Source organism: Sarcophilus harrisii, chromosome 3 (genome assembly GCF_902635505.1).
Source record: "Sarcophilus harrisii chromosome 3, mSarHar1.11, whole genome shotgun sequence".
In the NCBI taxonomy this organism is placed as follows: Eukaryota; Metazoa; Chordata; class Mammalia; order Dasyuromorphia; family Dasyuridae; genus Sarcophilus; species Sarcophilus harrisii.
In genome coordinates, this window is record NC_045428.1 from 272,684,505 (window position 1) to 272,696,789 (window position 12,285).

A 12,285-nucleotide genomic window follows, 5' to 3' on the forward strand; every position below is an offset into this window, starting at 1 on the left:
AATACTTATTTTTCAAATGAGGAGATTGAAGCCAAATGATTTGCCAAAGATTGAAAAGGAAGTAAGTACCAGACTCAAAACTATATCTGATTCTAAGACTTCAATGGTCTTTTAATATGATATGGCCTTGCAAAAGGGAACAGAAGTATTCATATCCAGAAAAAAGGCGGTCCACAAATGAACAAAATTATTATGAAATGGGAATGTTTTTTACTGAGAACTGAATAACATAAAAAAGACAGATCGAGGAAATAGAAATTTTTGAATGAGCATAAAGAACTTTTCAACCATAATATGGTTAAATACTAGAAATATACTTATTATTTCTTTGCTATGGATACTTCTAGTAATAAAGATATCACCCCTGTGACTTAGTAGATGGTCTTTAAATACGATTGTGATTTAAGAAATTACTCACACTGTGGTTACTTTGGTGATGAATCTCACCAAAATTAGCTATACTTGTCTTTGAATGACAGATTATATAGTTTATCATCGTGTTTAGAGTTCAGGCCTAAAGTTTTCCTAACATTATTTAAAAGTCTTATCTTTTATGTGTGGCTTTTGTTTTGACATCTCTTTTACTTACAAATATATAGCTATCACAACGTTCCCATAAGCCATCCATAGTAACAAAAAAAATTTTTTTAAAAAGGGAATTCAGCCAAGCCAAACAACACATCAACTATGTTCTACAGTTTATTAAACATTCTATATTCACAGTTCCTAGCCTCTGCAAAGAAGGGAGAAAGCCTCAATTATTTACCTAACTTACTACGTTTTTAAAAAGTATATGCTTCAAGAATGGAGGCTCCTAGAAGGAGTTGGTAAATATAATGCTCATATTTAATTCCCTGATTCTATTTTTTATATAAGGTTCAACATACCCACTTTGAGTCTAGAAAGTACCATAACATCCCCTGTGGAATCATGGATGGAAGAAACTAAACTTTGGTTCACTAGGGAATACTCCCCTTACATATTACTTTTCAAAGTTATGATACATAACAGAGCAACATAACATTCTCTGATCATGTATGGAAAATCATAGATCCTCTCTCTGTATTAACAAAATAGAGAATAAGATTGGTCATCAACAAAGCTAGCCAGATATATACAATACACATACAATAGAAATTGTAGCCAATGTGAAGATAAAATATCCTGAGAAATGGAAGTTTTAAAAAGACTTAAAAGGAATGTATCTTGCCAACTGTGTTGGTATTATTCGTCCCTGCAAGAATATCCTCCTGATCCTTTTGAAAATCATGAAAAAACACAATTTAACATAAAACCCTTCCACTAAAGCTAGTAAATGGTATTTGTAGCAGATGTTCCAAGTGAAGACATATTTTCTGCACATTTCTGTTCCTTTATAACATTACAAAGATAATTTTAAAGTGTGTTATAGAAACAACATTTCCTCCCAATGTATACTCCCCTCACCACATTTTAACTGGTCAATACAAGCTGATGTGTAGAAAATTTCATGCAAATTTCAACTTAAAACTAACAAATTATAATACACTTGTGTTTGCTGAAAGTTAATACCAAAAGACCTTGCAATGCTTAATGATTTATACTTTTAAGACTATAATCAGCATTAGCAGTCTAAGAAATTTGCCTAATTTTTTCTTTCAGTACAATATTAATGAATAAGGTCTAAAATATTAAACTACAGTATATTTGGAAGAATCCTCATCTGGCCCCTTCCATAATCACTCATTCATTGCAATGAAAGAGGTAAGTCATGAATTATATATGTGTCAAATGTATCATAGAATAGCCTTCGAAGAATACTCATTCTATTCAAGAACTAGAATTTTAATTTTACCATAACATGAAACTGTGTAATGAAGATTATTAGCAAGAAGTCATCCATGGTTCATTCACATTTAGAAAAAAAATTGGTGTTGATATTTTAACAAAACAAAAGACTTAAAAACATTTCATTGAGAAAAGATTATAAAGCCATTTGTGTAAAAACAATAAAAATAAAAAGTAATTATTTTATTTCCTTTATGCTAGAAAAAAAGACCCCACACTCAAAGTAAGCTAGCTACTGTAATACATTCACTCTAATTGAAAAGAACAATGATTGAGGAAAATCATTTTGGACCCTTGCCATCCATTTTTGAACTGGTTTACAATTAACTTTGTCATGATTATATTATATTTTGCATTTATACAAAATAGTTTCAGTTTTTTATATTCTAAGAGACAAATGAATAGGGGAACCAAGAGTTAAGCCCCTTTTAGCAGAAGACATAACAATCTCCTAATGCTAATGGGTGAATGTATATACTTACACAAGACAAAGATTCAAATGTATTGCTCCAGTTTTATGCATAATGTGTTTTTTCCCCCTTATTGTAAATCTAACTATAAAAGTTTCAGCCTCTGAATTGACATCCTCTGATGGATTTCTAAGACAAAAACTGAAGGAAAGGAGAGCTATTCATCATTATTGTTTCCCACATACTTCTTTTTCCCAATAATAGAAAACAATGACAGGCCTTCAATAGCCTAACTTTCATCACCAAGAGGTATACCTGTACTGTTGATAGATTTTTTTGGTTTGTTCAAATGTCTACCTCTCTCACTAAGTTAATGCATATTCTCAGTAAGGTCATAATTGTATTTTTTCCTACTATTTTAAATATAGTATACTGTGTTGTGTATGTGTATAATTTATGGCATAAATACACACATAAATACACCTATAAATTTCTCTCAATATATTGAATTTGAAGATATATATATTTTGTGTATATATATGCATTATATAAGCACATACATAAAAAAGTGTTTATATGTGAGTATCCATCCACCTATCATCTATCTGCCTATCTATGATCCATTCATCTATCTACCTATCTATCTATCTATCTAATTGTTTCACTCCTTGGTGTTAGAGTTTGCACAAGTAATATATTCTGAAAGCTTAAAATTTATTTTGCTTTCATTACCTAGACATAAGGCACAGGCTACTCTAAATTGGAGGATGGAAAAACTCTATTAAGGGCTAGAATACACCACAGTGAAAGGGAAGGTGTTCAAGATTTGACAGATTCAAAAAGCTTTTTGGTTTACTTTCATACTGCAAGAGAAAATAATAACTGTTCCTTTCATAAAGTTGCAACTAATCTTTATTAAGATATATTCTCCCAGTAATTTTCCCACCAAGAATGAAAAATAGGTTGATAACTAAAATCGGCAACAATTAGATTTGCTTAGGATAATGTTTTTTTTTTAACATTACTATTTTTATATGGAATTTATAAATCAAACTTCTTTTTTATTACATTATTCATTTTTTACCTGGAAGAAATACATGTATGCGTTCATCCATTTTAAACTAATCTCCTCTAACCCTAATTCCAAGAACAGAAACAAAATATGTTCACACAAAAGCCTCTCATTTAGCAATTCTAAGAGCAGAACATACACACACATATATATGCACATATATTTCTATATATACTTTAACATAATCTAACCCCCCCCCCAAATACTAAGCTCATATTCAAGAATTGTCATGGTTATTTTGTAATTTTGCTAAAATAAAAAAGGAAAATTACTATTAAAGTTAACAGTTAAGCAATGAACAAAGATGCAAGCATCTTAAGAATGTGAGTTATCAAGAATTAAATGTCTTTGTTAACAGAAAGAAAAAACAAAAAAGCACTTAGCCAGATTCACAGGATATTTTTTTAAAGAAACAATAATATTCAATATATTGTCGCATAAGTACAAAAAATTTCACAGATTAACATAGTTATTCTTAGAAATCTTTATTTCCACGCATCTTCAGCCAGTCTAGAGATGAAAATATGTTCTGATGCCCAATTTACCATATGCCTAACTAAAAAAAACCAACAATAAAAAAACCCTACAGTTTGATTTTTAAGAAGGAATTCAGGAAGAAAGAAAGATAACATGTCAGGGAGAAGCTGTAACTATCATTGTAAAAATTCCCCTTACCACATTAATTCCAGTAATCATGTTGACAGATAGGAACTGCTATATGAATTATAGACAACTAGAAAGAACTAAAGGTAACTTCCATTATTACTGAATTCCTTTATGATGCTCTAAGTTCACTTTTAATTAAATTATTTTTCATTTATCATTCCAGATATTCAATGTTTTCTATTAATTGCCCACTGCTATTTTCTGTCTAAATTTTGTTATTTCCTCTATGAATTGTCTTTATCTCACTCTCTTTTGTTTGTCAAAAGACAATTCTGGAGGTATAAATATAGGTGTATATATATTTTAAAAATAGCATATATGTAGTCTTTAAGATCCTAGGCAATATTTAAAAAAGTAATCACTCCTATCTAGAAATATTTCTAATAAAATTCTTATACTAGATGTTTGATAGTCTAGCATATTCTAATCTAATTCTAATCTAATACTTAAGATTAGAATATACGCCATGAAATTTTCTATATAAACTATTTTATTATATTCAGGTAATCAGAATAGATTGAATGGTAACTTTTAAAAACAGTTCTAATTTAGGTTAATGATTAGAATATATGATTTAATATGTCACATAATTAACATACTATTAAACTAAAAGAAGTATTTTAAAAAGTAATATGCATTATTCTCTGGTGTTTCCAATATAAAATGCTGAGATACTATTACTAATTCATATTAAAGTTTTATGAATAACTACAAAGAAGCTAAAAGTCAAGGATTTACATATAGTCTAAAGAGTAAATTAGGAAATTAATATTGTCTTCAGGCATTCATGAATTCTACTTGCTATGAATTGTAGTGCGTCTAAGATGGCTAATCAGAAGGATTATACCTAACAATCTCATAGTAACTGAATCACACAGTACCATGAGTGATGAGATAAAAAGGAATAAATGGGATCTCTGAATAAATGTAATTGTATTAAAACATATTTCAGCATTTGATCCAAAAATTACCCTTTTTCACATAATACCTTCAAAGATACTAAGAGTAAAACATTATTAAAAGAATGTTTATGGTTTACAAAAAAAGACCTATCAGATAATAATCTAAAAGAATTTGAAAGCAATTTTCAGTTACTATAGTAGAAATGAGTTTGCCAAAAAGAAACTGGTCACCATCCTATCTCCTGACTTCAAACTCTGCTCAGTATTCTGTTGTCTTCATCTTTCTCCCTGACAACTTCTGGTCAACTTCCTAATCTTTAAAGGCATTGGGAAAAAGGGAATCAAAGAGGAGAAACTGAACTTTTTTTCTCATTTAGCTGATAAAATGTAATCCAAATGCTGCTGGCATCTTCTGGAAAGTCCTTGACTATCTACATTCAATTTATTGGGAACTAAGGATTATTAATCCATAGATGAAAGTATTGGTTCTTTCAATGGAGCAGTCACCTGGATAGTAGATGCTATTTGTGAATATGTAGATCTTTATATATATATGTATGTTTACACAAACACATAGACATAGATTTATATACACATAAGCATGCATATACACATATGTATATACTTGTGTGTATATATACATATGTATATGCTTGTATATACATATGCATACATGTATGTATATTGAGTATTAATAATACTGTTAGTACTTAATAGTAAAAAAAATAAAATTTCAGAACACTTGATTTAGTTAAGGAAGTTATATGGACAGAACTCATGGTTAAAGAAACAGAACATGGCATTTACAATGTTGAAATTTATGAATTCTTATTTTTCAAATATTCCACAAAGAATTTTATTATGAACAAATATTCTTATTTATTTAAAAAAACTCTAAAAGTGTGATTAGGGTAGTTGGTCCAAACGAAGGGGCGGTGATATTTTTGTATAGTACAAGACTGAGTAGTCAGAGTTTTAGAAATGCCAGTAGTACATGAAGGTTCTGGTCTCCTTGAATTAGCTGTTTACACACCCTTTTTTCTTTCTTTTATTTGGGGTATTAACAGCTTTCTATGGATGTGAAATTGCTGCTTTGAAAACTCAAAAGTCAAATTTAATTTTAAAAAGAAGCATAAGAAATTTAATTTCATGTTTCCATTTCAAAGAAGAAAGTTTAAGTTAAAAAAAAAAACACCCAAACTAGAAGCAAACTGGACAAATTAAAGGCACAATTCTAGCAACTCCAAAAATTGATTTTAAATTATTCTCTGATTCATACAACTTTCTCAAACTTTGGGGTGAAACATTATGTCATATCCTTTCATGGTATATTTTAAAAGAAGAAAAACCCCACATTTTACACAATGATTTGGGAATTATAAAGGTGTGTTTTATTGGAGGATTAATATTTTTTCTTTTTAAAGTTAGAATATAATAACAATGGCAAGGTTTCAGTATTATGCCTAATGTATTAATAGATATAAAGAGCTACAATTAAGTGTACATTTCGATTTTTAATATATTGTAATTTAATATAAGTATCTTGACAAACATAGAGCCAAGTCTATTATCCATTAGAATTGGGCATAAAAATAGAAAGAGTAATTGTAAAATATAATTTAACAATTTCATTTAAACAAGTCTCAACCATGTTTTTAATCAGAGCTGCAACCAGGATAAAAACCAATTTCTAAAATCTCCCTTTCTTTTTGCTCTTGCATAATACAGGAGGTGTGTAAAACTTTATAAAAAAACAAAATGTAGATAATCATTCAACAATTCAATTTCTTATATTATTAAGAACCTACTGAAAGAACACTTTGAAGAGAGAGAGAAAATTTAAAGGCGACATAACCCCTGCTCTCAAGGAGCTTACATTCTAGAAGTAAGTTAGTCAGAGGATTTGAATAATATTATATGGGAATGTGAGAGTTGGCTATATATGAATTGTGAAATAAGCATTATCAACTTTCTGGTTCAATATATATTAATCATAACAATTAACATTAAGAAATGTATTTTTTGATATATCGGTATTCAAGTACTCTCATGCATTTAAAAGATATATATTTTTTCTCTGTAATACAGAACCAAATTTTGACTTTCCCAAGCAATTTTCCTAAGTGCATTAAATCACATTTGTCTCTGTCTCCAAATGAGAGTAAGATGAACATGGTGGATAATGTCAAGTGAAGAAGTTCCAGCAAAGACTTTGCTGCTGAAATCAAGAATCAAATGGCAATATCATCCATTAGTCACATGTTAAAGATATATCTAGGTTTAGTATCATGTGGTGCAATGGGAAGAAGACTAGAAATGGAGAAAATGGAGGTCATAGGACCTGAGTTCAAATCCAAGGTCTGCTTCTTATTACCTATGTCACTTTGAGCAAGATTCTTAATTTCTCTAGGTTTTAGTTCCTTCCTTTGCTAATGAAGGGGTTGGATTAAATGATTTTCTAATTTCCCTCTTGATTTCAAAGCTATTGTCTTTTGATGAATAGTCTCCCCAGTTAAGTTCATCCCAGTTTCATTTAATTTCTTTCTCTTCTCTTTTTTTACCTTTGTTTTTTCCTGCCTTCCCAAATTTACCTTACCTTGATTTTATTCTTGCAATGAGAGATAGGGTATTAAATGAGTAAACTCTGGTCTAGAGAGATTTAATTGCTTATTTAATTACATACTGTTATCAAGCCAATAGAGCCAGCACTGAGATTTAAGTCTTCTGAGCTCCAGAAAATATCTTCTAGATTATTCTTTCTGCTTCTTGTGATATACAAACATTCACAAATTGTAAAGAATTCAGCTTCATCAAAAATCTAATCTTCACTGAATTATTTCCAAATGGCCAATCTACACTTATTCTTCTAATTCATTCAAAGATGTTTCTGAAACACTCATGTATTTGGTGTAGACCCAATATATTTCTATTTTCATTGACTCTTAAGCAAAATAGTGCAAGCATTGTTTTTTATTAATTTCAGCCCTTCCAGATTCCATTCACTAGACTCACTCAAACAGAGTTTAAACTGTTAGAAAAATAAGTTTAAAAAAAGAGAATAATTTTGGGAATTCTGAGGAATGGACAAGGCAGAAAATCACTCATGGAGAGACCTTTTTTTTTTTTTTTTGCCATCCTGAGCATATTCTGAAGAAGATTCCAGAAGTTACTGTCTGGTTTGATTGAGAAGTAATTCTCCAAATATTTGGTTGTCTCCCTGAGGACTAACTCTATTATTCAATTGGGAAAGCTGTTTTCTACCCTAGTGCTCCATGCTTTCACACCCACAAAGCAGAAGATATGAAGCTCCAGTCTGTGTAGGCATTTCCTAGCGAGTGAGTGAGACAGTTTTCCAGCCAGTAAAAGATTTGCAATTTCCATGTGAAAGGCTTTGTCTATCAGCAATCTTCTGTACTATTCAGTCCCCTCCTCACACCCACAGACTTCACTTTTTAAGCTTTTATTAACTTTTACTGTACTTGGATAATGAGCGCATCAAAGAAAATACCACGACTTTAATTATTAGTGTCTGGGTGCCTTTGTAACATCACATAGACTCTCAGTTTCTCAAGTGAAAGCTAAATGGGTTGGTTTACCCAGGAGATATGAACTACTGAGAAATATTAACTATGCCTTATTCCTTACTTACAATGTAGTGACTAAAAGTTTTCTAGTTTTCCAAATGAATTTTTCTTCTGGTTAGTTTCTGATACCAGTAGTATACTCAATATCAAAAGATATGACAATCTCTGTGTGAGATGTGATAATCTCTAAAGAGCTGATTAGCTTGATAAATGGAATCCTTGCAAGGAATGAAGAAATATACATTTAGATGTGACGATTATTGAATTAATACTCTATGGTTTTTATTTTAATTTTTGTTCCTTGTTATTGACTTCTTACTGGTGTTTATTTTAAGATGCATTTATTTATTCATTTTTACAAAACATAAACTGACTGGATATTACAAATGGAAAGAATGTATCTTGATCAAGAATCACAGTTTTTTATTTTCTAAAAATGAAAAAAAAACAATCAATTATTAAAACGCCTGAAGAAAGAATATTTTGTGAATAGCACCAGTATGTCATCATTTGGTTTCTAAAAGATCAGGACAAAAAATCATAGTATGAAAAAAACAATATTATGTTATTACTCTTTAAATTTTTTTTGCTTCTTTTTGCATTTGTTGTTAACCCCTTTCGTTGCAATTTAAAGACTGCATATACCAGAAAGTCGGCAAGCCTGACTATAAACACCAGGATTTTTTGTTCTTATGATCCATGCTTGATATATCATCAAATAATTTTAAAGAATAAAGTAGTTATCCACCATTAGGAGAGATCATTTGATTTTCTTTTTGCCTTTGAATTGATAGCCCACTATCCTCTTGTTCTTTTCATGTTTTAGCAAATATTAAAACCATTTTTCCCCCACTGACACTTAATGTAATCATACATACCACAGTTTGGTGATTGACTTGAATCACTTCATCACCAGCATGGATTTTCTTGCATCGATCTGCAGGTGACTAAATTAAAAATAAAAGAAATGATAACATGAGTGTTATTACTTATAACTTATTTCCAAATTTAAAAAAAGTTTTTATTTTTGAGGAGGTTAGAGAACAGTTGTGATTTCCCTGAAGAACCCCTTAATATCATTTTGGATGACCAACTCTTCTGCAACATAGAAATCTGGGGGATAGAGGGTATGTGTTGTAGAGAAAAATCATAACAATTGAGTCCTATCATTAAGTATTAAAGTGTAAAGATTTATGTACAGTTTTTCTTGAAAGGTTAAAAATAGACTTATCTGCCTTTTTATATTTGAATAGCTTAATCTCTAAAGTTCTCAGGTTTTTTTTTGAAGAGAGATGAATAAATTAGATGGAGACTGACATAGAAGTGGCTGGAATTATTAAGAAGAGGTAACAGTTTCTGTAGCAGAAGAGTATTTTACTAATACTCTATATTTTACTAATTTTTCTTCTGGTGGAAACTCTTGTTCAAGGAAGAAACCTTCCTATTGCATATGTGTCAAAGATCTCACAAAGGGATTTACAATTATCAGACATCTAACACATATGGACAGGTATTTTCAATGAGCAAAAGGTAGAGTTGTAGTGCCTCTGCCTTTTAGATTTTGTATCATATTATGGCTGTACAACTTCTGGGAAAGACATTCAGTACAATTGAATTGTTATAGTGTTGTGGTTCACTGGCAGTATAGTCATATAATAATTTTTAAAATTGATATATTTTGCTTATATTTGGGCAATGGGTTGTCAAATTACTTAACTGCAGTCAGACAGCATGCTAGAGACTAGATTTGAAATTAATATTTTCTAACTCACAGTCAGAAATCTTTTTACCATAACATCCTTTCTTACTTAAAAAAATGAAAATAAATCTCATTTCATTAGACTATAGAAATATAGCTATATTATTCTCTTAAAAATGATTTTATTGACAATTTCCCCTCTGTCTAAGCAAAATATTCACTTTATGTTACTGACAGGAAGCAAAAAAAAAAAAGCTAAATTAGGCATCAGCATTTTTTTAATCAAATATAAATAAGATCCTCAGTGTTCCTTTATAGCAGAAAAATGATAATCAGTATTAATGTTTACAAACCTTACACATTTAACCTTCCAACTCTTCACTACAACATAAATATATTTTAAAACATTGTGTTTTATATGATTTTATCCTTATTATTTAGCATAAATAATTCAAATGAACTTTAGCAAATCAATATTTTCAAAAGTGCATCATTAATTATTGCATTAATTTCATTAATTATTGCATCATTAATAATACCAATACTGAAAAACCTAGAGAAAATAAATTTTAAAATGAAGAGGCAGGCCTAGGTTCCTACCTTGAGATGAACTCAAAACTTTGTAATATGTAAGAGTTTCTCTTTAACTATCTAATTAAAAGAAATATTATTTTACATATATTTAATGTTCTAATACATTAGCAAACTAAACCAAAACAAATTAAAATAACATTTTAACTGGATTCATCAAACTTTTTTCTCTATTCTTAGATGGGGCAAGAAAAAGAAGGCAAATAACATCTACAAATCTCCAGAATGAGATTCTTATTTTGTTTCCCATAATATACCCCTTTGATAGTCTGGTGAAATTTATGGACTTCTCAGTATAATTGTTGCTTTCATTTACAACTGAAGAAATTGTTAAAATGTAGTCAGAGATTACTGGGAAAAGATGCAGTTGTCCCCCTCAAGTTTCGTGGAAACCTGCTCTGGAAAATAAATAGTTTACATAAACTTCACTTTGTGTGGAATGAGATTAAATTATAAGATTCTATTCCCCTCCATACCTGTGGGGTAAAAACTAGGTAACTGATATTTAAAAAGTGTTTTTTTTTGTTAATTTGATTCCAAATTCTTTAAATGCTTTAATTCATACACGAAAATGTGTGTATATACTATATCAAACACTTGCAAAGAACAGTGTTGTGGCATATTCATTGGGCAATACTGAAAATACGTAACTACTTCATATTTGTCATTAAAGAAACAGTGTAATTTAGCTAATAAGTAAGTGATCTCAATGTCAAGGGAAGCTAGGTTCAGATTTTGCTTTTGACATAGACTGGTTATATTGCCATGGCAAATGATCCAGCTCTTTAGGACTTTAGTCAATTTTTCATAACTGTGAGTTTTCAAAGAACTACCAATCTGTTTAGTTGGGGAGAGTATCTTCATAGCAGAAGGTTCATTGCATATACATACAACATCATTACTACCTGAAAATCAAGTGCTAATTCTAATACCCTGGCAGAATGCACAATCTTAACAGTATATACCTGCCCAAGTTTCATTATATCATAAGGGGAAGTCTCAGAACTGACTAAAAGAAGGCTGCATATAACCCTTCAAGATAAAGTACTCAGACTTTTTTTTTTTTTCTGTTTGATAAGATCACTAGTTCTTAATCTGGGATCTTTTAAAATGGTTGAATAACTTTCAATATAGTTGCTTCCTTGGTAATCTTACACATTTTATTTTATTCATTTAAAATGAATTACCCTAAGAGCTTCATAGACTTCACCAAACTGCCAAATGGGTCCATGACACAAAATGATTAATGATCCTTGAATTAGCTTAATATGTCTTCATGAAGTATATATATATACATATATGTGTGTGTGTGTGTGTGTGTGTGTGTGTAGCAAATTGGGTGAGTTCTACAATTTAAAAAGTTAATACTTCTTAAAAAGACATTTTAGTATGAGATATTCCATAGAAGTCTATATTTATCTATTGTTTCAATGGTGTGGCAAGCATGTCCAAAGAAAATAATTTTATTTCATCATAAATATCATGAAATTCTCCATAAGCTATTTATTTGGTGATAAGACTTTTTCTAAAGGAT

At 30.0% G+C, this 12,285-nt stretch overlaps 1 protein-coding gene across 11 annotated transcripts in view; it reads right to left on the minus strand.

The window, feature by feature from the left end:
* The window catches only part of CNKSR2 (connector enhancer of kinase suppressor of Ras 2), a 315,200-nt gene that overhangs the window by 149,726 nt on the left and 153,189 nt on the right, over window positions 1–12,285 (minus strand). For all 11 annotated transcript variants that reach the window (XM_031959496.1, XM_031959493.1, XM_031959498.1 and 8 more), the window contains one exon: window positions 9,340–9,408. In XM_031959496.1, coding sequence (XP_031815356.1) covers window positions 9,340–9,408 — 69 coding nt within the window. The remainder of the gene's footprint in view (window positions 1–9,339; window positions 9,409–12,285) is intronic.